Here is a 17,208-nt window from a genome sequence, read left to right as displayed (position 1 = left end):
TTTTATCATTGAGTATGGCAAGTGAAATACAAACAGTAAATATACACAAAGAGTAAATACCTGAAAGATATGTTTCTGCAGTTAGATTTTGACCATTTCATATAACTCAATACTTCAATTATTTAACCAAAATTTTGGCAAAAAAAAAGTTAGGAAGTAGGCATACTATTATGGATAAATTCTGTGTGCACTTCAAATGTGAAGCTGCAAGGAAACAGAAGAGTCACTGCACCACTTACAGGAATCTCAACAGGAATGGAAGAATCCACACCAGAAGAGCTCAGATCTTCAACAAGTGATAAAAAGCTGCATTACTACAAGTGAGGTACCTTATTCTCTCCATGTCTATGTTGTCTAACTCTACCTTTACCTTCATTATCTCTACCCCAACAAGTCTGGCCTCATCCCATGATTTATCAATGTCAAAGTTACATAGGATACTTACTCACTACCATATTTGGCACTAGATGATCTCTTCTTCTGGTATTTTTCATGTGATTCATTCAACTTCTCTACTGTATCTATTATCTGCTGAAGTGTATGAAAAGTGGCTACAGAATCTTCAATGGTGAAGTTTGAATAATCATCTGGTTCTTTCCGAGGACCCTGATAGACTGCTATACTTCCACAAGCCTCTACAAAAATGACCACAGTCATCTCATTTAGAATTTTAACAATTAAAAAACCAAATCTAACTCCTATGCAAATGGTAACACTGAAATTCTGAAATGTAAAGTTACTCTGTCTTGTACGTAAAATGGATTAAGATGAGAGCAGGAGGCAATATCAACTAAATGTATTTACAATTCTACAGCTTGTTCTCTGCTAGCTGTGTTCAGCACCTTGAGCATCCAGCTCTCTCTTCTTCACATTAAGAGAAGTTCAATGCTTTCCTGCAGCAAAAACACGTCTAATACAATTCATCACATAGTCAGGAAACGTACAACACAGCAATCACCTACAGCTGCAGTCTCTCTGTTTAAACTATTAAAAATATAACATATATGGAAATTCAATTAGAACAATGCCTGATATTTATTGTAAAGAAATGCCTGAAGAACATCAGACACCAAGGCACTAAGAAGATAAAAATTCAATCTCTTACTCTCCTTTCTTTTATTTTCAGGTGAATCATTAAATTCAGTTAATTGTTCAAAATTATGTACTTGGTCTAGAGAGTTAGAACTGAATATCAGAGTAACTTTTATAATTATCATTTGAGTACCTTCCAACTTTTGAAGTTTAGATCTGTTGATAGAGAAAAGTGAGTAAATTCTTTCTGTCTCTCTGTCTCCATCAATCTCAATTTGAGTATCAGCAGGAACATCTCTAAAACGTGAAGAAAGAGACAGGTAATCACTATAAGTAATTCTTGAAAGTAAGTAAAAACTGATTATTTTTCAATATACATAGCCTTTTAATATGTTTATCACTCAGACAGCTTCACAAAACTTAGAATGTAGTTTATATAACCTACCCAGATAATGATAAATTTATTTTTAAAAGAAATCACAGCATTTGTTTTCAGAAATCAGCAGCTTCTAAAAAGACAGTAAAGCATTTTAAAATGCTATTAATTTTTCTGACATACCTACAAAATCCAAATGATTTGTCAGAATCTACATCCAAGATTATTTAGCTGACTTTCTTAGGGCACTCCTCTAAAATATGTGAAGTTCAAATAAAAAAGTGGTTGTATAAAACAAGACTAAGTCATTAAGGAGAAAAGACTTCCAGGCTGAACTTTCTCCAGCAAGCATTTTAATTATTTTATACAAATGATCTATGTGTGTCATATTTCTGCATTCAACCTGGCATCTGAATTAAATCTATTATTCTGCATGAAAAGATCTCAGCCACTGGATATTCGTGCTGAGCTGGTTACCTCCACAGGGTGGCACACAAAGTAACAGAAATCCAGTACTTTGTGCCTTATCACCGTGGCATGTTTCTGTGGCATCACTTGCTGAATTAGACAGGGAAAGCCTTGCTTCCCTCTTTGCAAGCTGCAGTGACTCCCCCATTCCCTGGAAGCCTGCCTGTTTCCACCTGGGCAGGGACTTACGCGGTGCAGCGAGCGCAGCCCTCGGTGCTCTCCACGGTGGCCTTGCAGCAGAGCCAGTTCCCGTTCAGGAAAGCAGAGGGGTGGTAAAAGCTCAGCCTCTTCTGGTTGCACCTCGTTACCCGGCAAAGAGCCTCTATCCACTCACTGGCTTCTACACAGTTATTTGCTTGGATATAGAGTGGCTTTTCTCCGTGAAGTACTTGAAACATCTATATAAGAAAAACATTATTTTGCTGAGTAAAAAAAATCCAGTTACTGAGCAACTTCACATATGTCAAAATAGATTTCAGTGCTCAGGCAATTACACAAACTCAAATTAAGAAAGAAAGTGAAATAAGGGAGAACAGCCTCTTTCACCTCTTTCAACTACACAGAGAAGAAAAGCCCCACCAGAACAGCTCCCTGTGTTCTGTCTACACCACTTCCTCATCTAAGAAAGAACCTTTATGTATTAGAACAGGATGTATCTTCTGTCCTCTTCATCCACATATTTTTAAGTGTGACCCCAGATTTCACAAAGCATGACCTTCATGCTTCATATCCTGACAGCAACAGAAGTCTTTCCTTTAGCCATCTCTGGCCTTAGTGACAGCTGTTCTTTTATCACTGCCTCAGAAGTCTGGATTGACGTAAGAACAGAAATAACCAATGTGTTCCAGGCCCAGAATGAGGCCGTGAGCACAGACAACCATCTCAACTGATGAAGGGATTGTAGAAAGTTCTCATCAAAAGGAATAAATACAAATTTGGTAGTAGTACATAATATAATTTCAAGTGCTTTGTAATAAGGTCATGTAGTTTCAACCCTTATTCCAGAAATTTGGCAAGGGGGGCAAAGTCAAAATCAGTCAGAAAACTTGGTGCAGATAGCCAAATTTCCAGGTTAATTTCCATGCTCTTGGAGCTGCTGCACACAGCTTGTTATTCTTCATCCATAAAAGACTTCTTGCTGAAGTGTTTAGTAATGGTGTTTCATTAACTCTGTAAACTCATTACAATCTTTTATTTAAAGACCGTATCAAGAATTACATACAAACTATCTTTTGACCCACATTTTTCTTGTTGAAGGAGCTCTCATCAAGTTTCTCCACTGCAAGGATGTTTTTGATTGGAATAGTGAAAATTGGTTCCTTATCTGTAAAAAAAATTGTAAACAGATGAGTGAAGCAATCTTTAAAAACTATTTTGTAATCTCAGGGCACTAACACTGCAGCTCATTCTCTAAAAATATGGATTTTTATTATTGAAAATATAATATGAATCAGACAGAAGCCTCTATTAATCAAGGCAAAAATAACTAAAATACATCCTAGGTACTTTAGGAAAAGAAAAAATTACACACTTATAAAAGCACAAAAAAGCTACAAACACTTGGACAATGCTGAAAAATAAAAATAATTGTAAAATAAATATTATTTACCTTGCTGTTTGTGGTATGTGAATTCTCTACTTGTTAGACAGAACCATCGCTTCTTAAAATTCTTTTTACCAATCCGAGTCCTTCCCTGAGCTCTTTTGTACATTTCTCTGTAAAGATAGAATCAAACCAAATGCAACCACTAGTCTTCAAAACCATTTATTGAGGTAAGACATTGTTCATCATGCAGCCATGTAAAAATCTACTTCATTTTACATTAAAAGAAAACCTACTACTTGTTCACAACAGATCCTCAAGATTACCTCCCAATATGGTGATTGTGTACAGGGTTCCAAAGACAAGACAGCAGTTTGAAAAACACACAATCCAGACCAGTGCTTGTAGCAGTAAATTTGGAGGGGATACGTAACTTACTCAGATCAAGAATTCCAAATTTTCACAAAAGGGAATAATGTGTATCTAACTACAAGATTCTCTCCTTCCTGCCACTTTCTCCATGTGATTGTACTTGAAACCCTATCTGCATCAGAAACTGAGTATCAAGGAAATGACACTGGACATTGCTCAATAGCAAGGGCAGACAAACTGCATTTAGTACACTTTAAGTGTACTCACTGCAAACTCTTTCTTTTGTTTTGAACAACAGCCATCAATTTCTTACTATAACCAAGTGTTGATCCACTACAATTTCCTCCTTCATTTCTATTCAGTATCTTAGTAAGAGACATGTTTCTTCCTCGTTTGAAATCTGGATGCCTGTTTCACAGAAAAATATTTTCTTATAAACCTGCTTCTCAAATACATTGAAACATTTTTTCCTCATGAATGCTGTTCAAATCATCATCTATTCTTGATCAACATCAAGCAAAAGACAGTTCATTTCTTAGGAAGAGTGACTTTCACCTCAATCTGTATAACAGCATTCTATCAATAAATGTTATATATTTCAATTACAGGGTAGTTTTTGATCTAACTTTAAAGGCAGAATATTTAGCTGGCTGGGCTTATACAGGAGGTAAAATAATTCTAAGTTAATAAGGTTCTTTTAAAATACACTTTCAAAATCCTCAAAAACCATCACAGAGCACAGAGTGAACTGTAATGACAGTAATGTAGACAGTCTTCAGTAGGTTTTCAGCTGCTTTTAATTACTTTTTAAAGCATTTTAAAGATGAGTTATGAAAGTTTGCAGCTGTCCTTTTATACTAATTCTACATACTAAGAATTGTCTAAATTACAAATACAGTAATACAGTATATCAGACATTTTAATAAGCATTAATCTGAACCTGGCATTAATGAAAAAAGACTGAGTCAATTAATGAAATTGACTTCAGTCAATTAATGAAAATTGACTGAAGTCAATTCTGTTATGGACAATATAAATTCAAGATGTATTCACCCTTCTTTTAGATGTACTGGCTCACTCACACCACTGGGCTCTTTACTCTCAGTAGAGGAAACATCATCCAGGAACTTAAGGAAAAAAAACACAGGGAATAAAAACATACAGTATTCAGAAACACAAAATCCCCAAAAGCTATTTTGAAAATATAAATTTACAGTTTCTCCTTAAACAGAACAGTTATTTTATGCAGCAGATGAAAACATACAGCAGGGCCTTGGAACAGTGTAACAAGGGATGCCCAGAAGTCACACAAGCTTTCTTTAACGAATTCCTAAACAGCAGAGCCAATAAAATCTCTTTAAGATAATGCACACTTTACTTTTTAAATTAAATTAGCTTAGTCCACTCTGTGTAACACTTGTGTATTTATTGTACTGATTTTGCTATGTTATTTTTTGTTTTAGGGGGATTTTTATATCTGAAACAGACTACAACTTTTCTTTTTCTCTTTAGCAGAAAACTGAACACTAACACAACCTTTTAATAACGAATATTGGCCACACACACCAACATTTAAAAAAAAATTCAGTTGAAAGGTACCTTTTTAACAGATTCAGTAAATTTTTCTTCTTGAAATGTTTTGAAAAATTCACACATAAATGTCTCCTTGAAACTTGACTGAAAGGAAAAGTATATTGACATAAGTAAACTCTCATATGAACTTTCAAAAAACAGAATGCTTGAAATGAGAAAGAATTTTAATAGCCTTACAAGTTTGCTTTTGGTCAAACTTCCCCAGCTCCCCAAAGTCTGGATGGCTTTTGATATAAGAGTTAATGTTCTAGAAGTCTGTGCATCCTAAAACAAGAAGACAAAATTCAGAAGTCGTATTCTTTTCACAGTTCCAGGTAAAACTAAATAAAAAAATGTCCTAAAAGTCATTATAGTACAGAATGCAGTAAATCCGGTATATCTTTCTTCCTTTTCTTTGCCCCAAAAGAGAAAAAAGATAATGCATATGAAACATTACTTTATTAGCTACTGCATAGTGTTTAATATTTCTGTCACTACCACTAGAATTTAGTATTAGTACTGGGAAAATATTTTTACCTATAAAACATCTGAAACCCTCAAATCCCAAAATCATTACTACACATCTGACAAATTTCTGAACACTAAACATAATGAACTACTGCTGGACAAATGGTACAAGTTTTCATAATGAAAAGTGAAATTTAAAACTTTGTCTTTAATGCTTTTACTTCATTTGTTTTCTACCTCACTGACTGCATTTTAATACAGAATTATAAACACAGCCTCCAAATGTAGCCTTGCTGTTCCCTTTTAGATGTTCAACCCTCAAGTGTTAAAGTCCTGTCATTTTTTTTACTCAAAAAACTGGATAATGTCAAAGAAATGAATTTGAGTAAGTGTATCTTTTTCTTCTGAAGGCACAACACACCTAAGTAGATAAAATACGGTAATAATGATAACCTCTGGAGCAGCAGATTTCATGCATTTGAAGCTCAATGTAGCAATAAATTCTGTATTTAATACAGGTTTTTTAATCTTGATATTCCTGTCTTTGAAATTTTTTTGTAATGTGTATCTACTTGACAAATGAAAATGGAAAATCTGTCAACCCACTGCAGTGAGTGGAGTCCTGGATAAATACACCAACCAACCAATTACTGGATAATACAACAACCTCTGCTTAAGACCCAAATGGCAATAAATGTCTGGATGTTTAACTTGCTTGGTGGAAAGAACAGAGGCAGTTTAGGCCTATACCTTAAAGGAGCCTCAGTCATGTTGCTATTTCACTCAAGAAGCACATTCCCAGAAGAAGCACAGCATCTTTAATATTAAAAACTCTTCCACATTCTTTGAGAACATCCCATAAAGACTGAAATATCTGATGCTTAAAGAACTGCAAATATCTTATTTCCTTTGGAAACTGACCCTAGAGACATTTAGTATCTTATTTCCCAGTTACTCAAAGTAACTTATGCCTTCCCAACACCAACAGATCTGACGGTACGAATAAAACAGAACAAAGCTTCACAAGACTTACTGGATGGTGAGGTCGTAAATGAAAAGTATGAGGTGAGACTACGGCTACAGCAAAGAAACGAAGAAACACAAAGCTGCTCACTGCAGAATACTGTACATGAGGGTCATCTGCAGAGAAAAACCATGAAATGTAACATGCACTGAACTTAGCAGGAAATCATGAAGACAGTTAACATAAAAATCCTTAAGAAGATAACATCAGAGGAGACATTTATATTTTAAAATAGAATACAAAAATCAATGAAGTGCATGAAATGAGAAAGGTGGTCATGGTAAGAAATGTTCTCCTTATAGCAGAGTATTTATTGCTTATTTATCTGAGATGAAGTTCTATTCCCTTGCAACTGGCTCATCATCTCCACTGGGAGGAAGGATGAGATGATTGCAAGCATTTACAAACACTGTTGATTCGGTCTGGCTGGATGCTGCACCCAGAAGTAAAATACTGCAGCAGCTGCCTCTAAACTCTGGATTTATTCACCTGGAAAGCTACTCACTGATAACTCAAATACATTAATGCTGCGTGACAAATACAGTCAATACATAGGAACAAATACAATTTCAATTCTGAGCTGCACCATAAACCCATGCTGTTACATAATTTTGATGATGTAAATGAGAACTTTCTCATTAAATATTTTGGGTATATTTACTTTTATACTGGGAAATACAGTGAGATCATATTGTTACTCTAATGACCACTTCAATCTGATCTGGGGTAAGTCCGCTTTTCTGAAAGGACTGTCTAAACTAGAGCAACTTACGGCTCAGTTTCAGTGATAAACATGAATCAGACATTATGAGGAACGTATTCTTCACCTGTAGCTTGAATGAAATGACAGGACATTTCATTACTCCTATATTAAAACCATTCTGAAAGAATAAAGCTATTCTAATATTGGTCATATTTACAAACGCATTAAATAATTCTTATTATCCACCCTCCTTACCCATAGCTCATTTAGCTATAGTAGTTTTAAACCTAACGTCACAGATGTTATGAATGTGCTGGTCATCATTAACAGTTCATGACAAGATGCAAATGCCAAATTGATTTTCAAGTTCACATCTTGCTTCTTTAGAAGCAGTAAACAGAACAGCTCTTACAAATTTTAAATCTTTCAAATAAATCAATTCCCATATTGTTTGTGCTTTTCTTCTATTATCTTGTACTTTTTTTGATGACTTCTCAATTGCTGCTGAGTTTTGCAGTTTTTGACTTGCTATATTTTTGTATCAGAAAATATAAAATGCCTCTTGATTGACCACAAAGTTTCACTATACCTTACATCCTGACAGAAAAATAAATGCCTGTCAAAGTTCAGGGCACAGCTTTTGGACAAGACAAGAATTTTAACAATCTCCATAAGGTAACTGCAGAAGCTCTCAGTCTGAATACCACTTTTGCAAGTTTTTAGAGAACACTTACTTGGAAATCTTTTGGCAGCCAGATGCCTCAAAGAATAAAAAACATCACACATTAGGGTGGGACAACTTATACTCGACCGCACTATTTCACGGAACACTTTGTCCACATAGTAGCGGAGATTTTCCTGCAATTATGAAAAAAGGTATTTTTTCAGACCAAGAACATTCACATTTCTCCTTTTTTTTTTTACCCTCAGCACAAACATAACACTATTGTCTGACTATTCAATACTGAATTTTAGTACAGTGCATATTTTAAAAGCCTCATAATTTTTATATGGCATTACTACTGTTAAAAGGTAGTTTAATGATATTTACTTAAAATATATAAGCACTGTCTAGCAAAGCTGTACTTTGACAACAAGGAGCGAGCACTTCCCAACTTTATTGCAGCAACTATTGCCTTAAACATCAGCATACTCTGGTAAGAGAGAAGCAGCCAGCAAAACTTCAATGAAAAATGTTAGGGCAGTTCTAATTGGGTACATCATAATCTAGATGCTGAGTACAGGACATCAGCAGTCAAAACACGCAGAAAACTGGTAAGAATGACTGTCATCTTTAGCTTCTCCTCTGTCCCATTTTCCACTGGACTTATCCATTGCTGTGTTCAAAAAGAGGGGTAAGAAAACACAGCTTTTTCTTTGTTTACTCTGAAAGCAGAGTTATATTGCTACTATAAGTTACTCATTTTCCATTACAAAGAGCTGCTTTTAAAAATGCTTTTCTATCAGATTTTGAGACCAGATGGGAAACTCACCATATTAATTTCCACATTATCCCCTTCTCTTAATTTGATGGGATCTATTTCACAGGGTTTAGGAGACTCACATATCTGAAACAAACAAACAAAACTATAGGAGTTCAATTTTTCAGACAGAAAGGATGGAAATGCACCCATTTAAAACCGGATTCTTAGATTTAGGAATAAAATTCTAAATAGGTCCTAACCATCCATAACAACATGCAATAATCATCTTCACTTTTGTTTATGCCTTTTCAAATTGATTGATTACATAAAGCATCACATGGGCTAATTCTGCAATGTGTTGGAGGCTGGAATGACTTTCATTGACTGTTTATTTTGAAGCATCTGGAACGTAAATAACAAAACACAGCTCTTCCCACTAAACCAATTATTGCTAAGTTAATTTTTCCTCCAGGATTCCCCTACCTGAGTGACTCCTACCACAGAGCTGAAACAAGAATGTCTATGCAACAGACGATACCACAGGGGGCTGAGCGTCCCCAAAGAAGCTTCAGGAGGATAACCTACCTCATCAATAACAGGTTTCAAAGTAACCTTTAGGTAGTGCTTCCCCACTATTTTCATCATTTCATCCACACACCGAGTTGCTAATGAGTTGCCTCTGAAGATTGTGTTTGCTTCTCTGTAAGAAAATAAAATATTTTATTTGAACAGGGGAAAAAGCAAGTTCAGTTACTTACAAAATTCAATTTATACTCTATCTTGCTAAAATATTTGTCATATATTTCTATCAGAAATTCCAGAATGTATACACCAAGCTTGCAATGGCACTCAGTAATAAAAAGAGGATAAACAAGAATATTATTACAGCAATTACCAAACCCAGAAACATATATAAAACCTTAAGAAAAATCCTAAGAAATTTTATACAATTAAAGTTATAGTGCAGTATAAAATATGAAAAAGAACAACTGAAAAAAAACCCAAAATAATGAAAATTGTACCACAGGCATACGCAATTCCTCCTACAGTAGTCATGGTGAAAAAAACCTGGAGCTATAGCACCCTGATACACAACACCAATAAACCCAGACATTTAAACCAAAACACATTTAATCCAAGGTTACGTTTTTATTCATTACAGTCGTTGAAGAAAACTGACAGTCAGCTGTGCAACACATATATTTCTAATCTGAGAGATTTAGTTTAAGCTCCCTTTGTTACAGCTGAAATACAATGGAATGTGTGTACTAAAATGCAGTTTAGAAAATTATTTTCTTTCTACACAGTTAAGCTGTCTTGCATTATTTAAATCAAGACGAAGTGCTTTGAAATGAACTGTCCTGTGGTGACAAAATCCCGCCCACACCTCCACTGGACACATCCAGCATCCCAGAGGCTGCCACTCCCATCTGCTTTATTTCTCTCCTAACCACAGAATTGCAAATTCACAGAGCATATGCTGCTACTTGGAAAAACACCCGTGCTTCCTACTCACAAGGCATGTAAGGCCATGTTCTTAATTACATGGCATCTTTGCAGAAAAAGGGTAGCCCTCATTTAAGCCATGTGTTAAAGGAAATAGGATACGATTTTCAGCAATTTAAAGATGTTCCATCTACTAAGTTCCATCTAAGTTTGTAAGTTCTGATCCAATGTGCAGTAAAATTTGAAGAGTGGCCAAATAAAGACATTTAAAATATAAACTGTGTACTCTAAGACAAAGTTTTACCAAACTGCCCAGCACCCTTAACTATGACTCCCAGCTTCAAAGTGATTTTAATGAATGTTTTTAAAAATTAGCATTAAAAGATTAATATATTTAGTCAGCTTTATGTGAGAGAAAGAAACCAAAGGGCTTACTTATCAGTGTTCTACCATGAAGCCCTGTGAAAATTTAAGATTAATTTCAGAAAGCGTGACATCAACATAAAATACGTACTGGGTGTCCTTCAGATCTAGTTCTGCCACTGCGGCAACAAAGGGAACCAGCTTATGGTGGTGCAGCAACAGGCGTACCAGAGGCAGCACAGCGTCATACTTGTCTCGACACACTTCACTCAGAATGTAGGCAGCAGATGCAGAAATAGGCTGTGAGAAAGCAGAATACAAAATCTGAGTAAAGGAGCTAAATATTCTTTGTGTATTTGAAAAAGTACACATCAAATCTAATGAGACTATAGACATAGTTTGTTAACAGAAAGTTTCAATATTTGCTGTATAACATGGCAATTAAAAGCTTCCAGAGATACTTAATTTAAAATTAATATTATCTACTCTATAAATACATTTAAGAATGCAATTCAGTAGCTACTCATCCTATTCATTCTCCCTAAAGGGTTAAACTATGGCGTTGTCACAAACTCAAGTCAGAGGCAGAAAGCAACTGTATTACTATAATGTCATGTATCTTTTAAAACTATAATCACTAAACAGTAAAAACAGTAAAATGAAGACATTAAAATAAAGTTCTCACCCTCCTAAAGTGTTTGTTGCCACCATACAGTTGAGAATTTCAATAGAAAAACTAAATTATTTCAGTAGAAAAGACAGCTGCTGACTGCTGCTACCTATATACTCAGCTATTCCTGAATTCCAGTGAAGCAGTATTTTAAAATGGGCCAGCAAAACTTTAGTCACATCTGCTTCCTCTATCTTTCCTCTCCTCTGTGAGTACTTCACTAACACTGAATTGACGAAAATCTGTAAGAGACCTAAGAATATAGAGTCTCGTTACTACAATTTGATTCCTGACCCAATGTTATGCAAACCCTTTACCAGACTTCCCTCTTTGTCACCATGTCCTGGTGAGAAATCCAGTCATGCTAATTAACATCCTGGGGAAGGCAGAAGCAATTCAGAAGTAGAATATGGAATCAATTCTGAAGTAGATCCTTTTTTGTTAATTATCTGCCCATCAGTGCCAACAATGAATCAGTGTCCTTGGAAAACCTCTAAATCCAAGAATCCAATAGAGACCAATGGAAAAATATAATGTTGAAAAGAGCAACCAATGAGAAAAACGTATTTTATCTCCTCCAGGCACACAACACAGGTTATTTCCCTGTCTTCACTGGTTCTTCTAAAATAAGAAGAAAATCATGGTACTTTGGAGAAGAAGTAAAAGCTCTAGAAGCTCTTCATCTGTGTGTGACAGAAATAATTATCACAAAGAAACAAAACAAATTATCTAGATATGATTAATTCATATGGTCTAACAACTGCATAATCCATTTTTAGTTTTCGCTTTAATGAAATCTTCAACAAAAGTACCTGAACATCTGAAGATTTTAGCAGCAAGTTCCTTAGAGAAGTGTAGTACTCAGATGGAAGTACACAGTCTTCAGTGTAACAGATATTTAATCTAAGTGATCCCAAATCATCAGTTTTAGAAGACTTGTTCCCATTTTCTCTTGGCTGAAGTAAGTACCTGTAAGCAACAGGACAATTATGAAATATTAGACACCTATTTTATTCATTTGACTAATTCCATAATAAAGCGAAGTATCACATTTAACTATTTCATTCAGTATGCATACATAGTATCTGAAAACTGGCAAAAAATTCACAAAAAAACCCCTTGAGACACAAAACTAAAAGAATGAGCAGCATTTAATTAATCTTTAACACATAATGAAACTATGTGTATATTTATTTTCTCACATCTCTGTAAATTAAAATAGGATATACTTTTTGTAAGTTAACAGGGAATAGCAGGAATAGTTTGAGATTACACTGGGACATCTCATTTTACATCTAGGTTACATTTAGGGTGTTGGACACTGCAGATGAAACAGGTAGTCTGAAGAACTGAAATGGTCTTGTCCCAGACCAGAAAAAACACATCATATTAACAGGCTCCACTCTTAAGAAACAAGATACAGGGAAAAAGCAGCTTTTTTCCTACTCTTTAATACAAAATACATTGAAGTAGTCATTGGCTGCAGTTTCACTGCATTCCAATGGAAGGTGCAGCCCTACAAAAATGTTAACAGCTTTTAAGTAGTGTCACAGTAGTTTCAACACTCACCCCAACAAACTGAAACCCCATCTCCAAATATTCTTTTACAGTCATGTATATTTGGACTTCTACAACTAGGAGGTCAGACTTCTTTTTTTCATAATCAGGTGCAGTGCCCTTGAAGGCATGCTAACATAAAATAGAACTGATTTACCAGGAGAATTAACAGCATGACTCTTTGGCTTTTTTTCCAAATAATTAGTTGTACAGATAATTTCTCTGCTGTACTTCAGATGCATTCAAAACCATATTATGCAAATTGGCAATAGTATAAAAGATTTGGTTTTTTAATCACAGAACTGTTTCTGATAAGCAGATTATACTTGGATATGAGGATGTTCAATGCAAGGTGTGCCTGCAAAGCATATTAACAGACACACTCAAGAGACCTAGACATGAGTTAGGTCAATTCAAAAAGCTACACAAACACAGCTCCCTGGCAAATGAGCCCATGCTGATCCAATCTTTTTCTCAGCAGGTTGTTAACAGAGGCCTGTTTTTATGTTAATATGGTCATACAGCTGTTGATCAGACACTGGCAGAACAAGCCCATGTCTGCAATACACTGCAAAAAATAGAAACTCCAACACAAACACCTAGAGGATCACAATCAAACACCTAGAGTCTGAGTTCAACATCCGAGACACTTGGAGCCTGACATGGGTACATGGAATAGAGTCATAATGGCTCCTGGCCAAAACCTGTGTTACATTCAGCTCCTATTTATGTGCTTCCTTCCCACGTGTTTTTGTGTGGATATGAAAGTGCTTTTTCCTGTACTGAAAGGTTCACTTAAAAGCAGAATATTTTACACACTTGGAGGCACTCAAATCCCTTTCACTCATCCCTTCCTGCTGCTAAGCATTTGGGACAGTAAAGGAGCTAGAGATGAGCTTCTGCTCCCAAAAACATCAGAAGGTGTTGAGATGTTCCATGCACAAGTGTTTCTCTCCTGAACTCCCTTCATACCTCACCCTTCCAGTTCCTGTGCCTGCTCCCCTGACATGATGTTGGGTTGGCTCTAGAAGATACTTATGGAGCCTCCCCAAGGAAGAAGGAAAAGCCATACTTAATGATGAAATCAGGGGGAAGAGCAGAGATAAATGTACCTGCTGACAAGGTTAATTTGCTGAGCAGGGAAACTCTAGAAACATGTTTTACCTAGATTAGAACAGGAAGACACCATTTAATGAATAGATGGAATTAAGACATATCCCTTGCAAGGGAAAATGTGCAAGACACAAGCAAATTCACTTCTGAACCACCATTTCTCACCATGCTTGAAAGGAATCATTTCTTAGCACCTTCACAGGAACTTTAATTTCTCCTAGAAAGATGTCTTGTACCAGATTCCCATTATTCCATAGGTCAACCCTGAAAACAAGAACACTGCTTAATTTCCTTTTCTCCCAGAGAGAAATAAGCAAGTTTACAATAACTGCCTTACAGCACTAATCCACATGCATGCAGGCAGCAAATGTTAGAAATCTCACTCCATTCTAAATAAATCAAGAGGACTCAAACAAGTAGCTTATTAACCCATAAAGAACAGATAAAGAAACAAACAGTGAAAGTTAAGACTTGCAGACCTTGAATCAGTAAATAAAAGTGATACTGGCACAATGTACAGGTTCTGCGCAGTTTCCACCCCCAAAACTGTGCACATTTGTTCTCAGGTAATTCAAGTGAACTTCTTAACCAATATAATTAAATATCTACCTAACTGCTAGAATCTGGCACACTGCAATGCCACACCAACACATGCGCTTGTTCTTCCAAGCAGCAGCTCGTATGCTTACAACCTCAAACAGAATCGGGTTCCAGACATGCACCCTGGGTTTGTTCTATTACTTCTTACCTCTCTGACATTTCTGACAGACAGCAGTTGTTAAGAACAGAAAAAAAACAAAAAGACAACTAGATTTGTTGGGGCATGACTATTTTTCTAAATATATTTGCATCTACAATGAAATATACAGTTCTAATTAATGAAGCTAATAGCTAGAAATGCATGTAAATTAGTTCTATAATGGCAATTTGGATTAACTGCTAAGTTTTTCTTCTAACACCTGTTAGGAAACATATGCTGGCCTTGAAGACTTTCTGTCATTCAGTAGATTTGGTGCATGTATGGGCAGGAAGACAATCAAGAAAAGAAACTGAGTACAGGGCTCTCTGAAGTCCTAACTACATTGCACATAAATACAGACAGACTTGCTCTTAGAGTAAAGCTGCAGAAAAGAGGAACACAGTTTGAGTATTTGCATTTGCAAGGAAAAGATGAAACACAAATGTTCCTCTAAAAAGCAAAGTGAAATTCTAAGAATCTCATAGAAGACGCTTTTCCCACTTTTATTAAACCAGCCAACTATGTTTGGAGCTATAGACTAGGATCAAGTATGCTGATATCTTTCAGTACAAGTTCTATTAGCAATATTCTGCCCAAATGAATATAATTTGATAGAAGGTACTCATACCTCTTTACTAACAGGCACAGGAAGTAAGTTTAGGCTGCTAGATACACTCAACCACTACTTACTTCAAAATAAACTCATCTTCAGTAAGAAATACAAGTAAAAAAGGAGAAATTTTCTTATGTCATCTCTTCTACAAGTCTAATCAGTAATTCTCTGAAGCTAAACTAAGATAAAACGGGTATTCATTGTCCTGATGATAAAATATTATGATTAATGATTCTATGAAATTACTTTCTAATCCACATAACTTACCTGACTTCTAGTTTCTCAATATCTTCTTCTTCCACCTGAAACTGGGATTTTTTGGTGTAACTGCTAGACCTGGTTACCTGCAATTAAATTCCTCCTATTAACATACTTTTTGTATTATGGATATCAAAAATCAAAGAAAACCCTCCCTGCCTCTAGCATAGGTAAATAGTTACTGTTCCTCATACAAAGGAAAAAGGTCAGTTGACCAAACTGCTTTTGTCAGAAAGCAGGAGAAAAATGGGTCAAGAAGGGTTCATGGTGGAACCTACTGGAGGCTAGCTGATATATGAGGGAATTACAGTACAGATCTATTAGAAAAAACAACAAGTAGTATGACATGAAACTGGCAAAAGTTTATTTTTTTTAGCATGAGCCCCATGAAAGCATTGAAGTCAGTTCTGAAATGTTTAAACAAACAACAAATAAGAAGCCCACTCTTCTTGCCCTAGTTACAACACAATTGTAACCTCTCATCTGCACTTTCCTCATTTCTTGACTGACTGCATTCTCAATTTAACTCCAATAAATCTTAAGTCAAAAAGTTACCAGAGTGGTTTGAATCACATTTTTATCCTAATATCTGACTTGAGCAGGTCAACCGAGGCATACACATGCACTGAAACTCTGCATAGGTATGCAGCTATTTCTCACTCAAGTCCACAGCAGGATCAGGATTTATAAAAACACAGTAAATTATAATACATTTGAGGCATATGCAATAGTTGTACTCCTTCCAACTCTCAGTGCAGCATGCTTTAAATGCAAAACTGATTTTTATTACTGACACAAATCAGATGAAAATTTAAACTTGCAATTTGTTTATTGTCATAACTCATGCAGAATTGAAATCAACTCCTAAATAACAACAAACTTTTTTTTTGTGTATAATCACTCTATTACTTTATTAAATAAGTTGTTTGGATTTTCTAGGTCAAGCTTGAAAACATTTAAATTGAAGTCTGTGGGATAGGTTAAAGTTATCTCAGAACTCTGGATCACAAGAGATGACATCTAGTAATTCAAGACAGAGGATTACTTTCATATATGTGCTTGTGAGAAAGTAATTTTTCACACAGCAACTGGAGGGGAGTATTAATGTCTGGCAGACAGAAATTTAAGTATGTCATTCACTTATATTTGAGAGTCCAGTTAAAGATATTCAATTTGCTTGAAGAGAGCTTTCTGCATTAGGTACTGCTATTCAGCTTGCTGAAAAATATCTGAAGGGTTGCATAAAATAGATAAACGGGAAGAAGAGCATACAAAAAGTTACCTCAAAATAAAATGTTTCATTGAACTGCGGATTGCTTGTTTTCTTCTTAACTTTGGTCTTCTTTTGGTCATTCCTGTTCCAATGTGGTAAAATTTTTACCATAGACAACTTAAACACACAATTATAAAGACATTCTATTGTCAAGATGCATTTAAGTTACAACATTTTTTGTCATTCTAGAATTC

General features: G+C 35.4%; 1 protein-coding gene across 3 annotated transcripts in view; it reads right to left on the bottom strand.

Moving 5' to 3' along the window:
- The window catches only part of RASA2 (RAS p21 protein activator 2), a 46,398-nt gene that overhangs the window by 2,783 nt on the left and 26,407 nt on the right, over positions 1-17,208 (bottom strand). For 2 of the 3 annotated variants that reach the window (XM_058844139.1, XM_058844140.1), the window contains exons 7-23: positions 17,024-17,096; positions 15,751-15,827; positions 14,297-14,395; positions 12,274-12,430; positions 10,943-11,091; positions 9,568-9,682; positions 9,052-9,126; positions 8,293-8,416; positions 6,865-6,971; positions 5,562-5,648; positions 5,391-5,468; positions 4,845-4,918; positions 3,486-3,592; positions 3,118-3,200; positions 2,066-2,274; positions 1,226-1,329; positions 446-635 (exon numbers count right to left, since the gene is read on the bottom strand). In XM_058844139.1, the coding sequence (XP_058700122.1) occupies positions 446-635; positions 1,226-1,329; positions 2,066-2,274; positions 3,118-3,200; positions 3,486-3,592; positions 4,845-4,918; positions 5,391-5,468; positions 5,562-5,648; positions 6,865-6,971; positions 8,293-8,416; positions 9,052-9,126; positions 9,568-9,682; positions 10,943-11,091; positions 12,274-12,430; positions 14,297-14,395; positions 15,751-15,827; positions 17,024-17,096 (1,908 nt within the window). Of the gene's footprint in view, positions 1-445; positions 636-1,225; positions 1,330-2,065; positions 2,275-3,117; positions 3,201-3,485; positions 3,593-4,844; positions 4,919-5,390; positions 5,469-5,561; positions 5,649-6,864; positions 6,972-8,292; positions 8,417-9,051; positions 9,127-9,567; positions 9,683-10,942; positions 11,092-12,273; positions 12,431-14,296; positions 14,396-15,750; positions 15,828-17,023; positions 17,132-17,208 lie in introns of all 3 variants that reach the window. The other variant, XM_058844141.1, reaches the window with a different exon arrangement.

This window comes from Poecile atricapillus, chromosome 8 (assembly GCF_030490865.1).
Source record: "Poecile atricapillus isolate bPoeAtr1 chromosome 8, bPoeAtr1.hap1, whole genome shotgun sequence".
Taxonomy (NCBI): domain Eukaryota; kingdom Metazoa; phylum Chordata; class Aves; order Passeriformes; family Paridae; genus Poecile; species Poecile atricapillus.
This window is presented reverse-complemented; position numbering and strand designations above follow the sequence as displayed.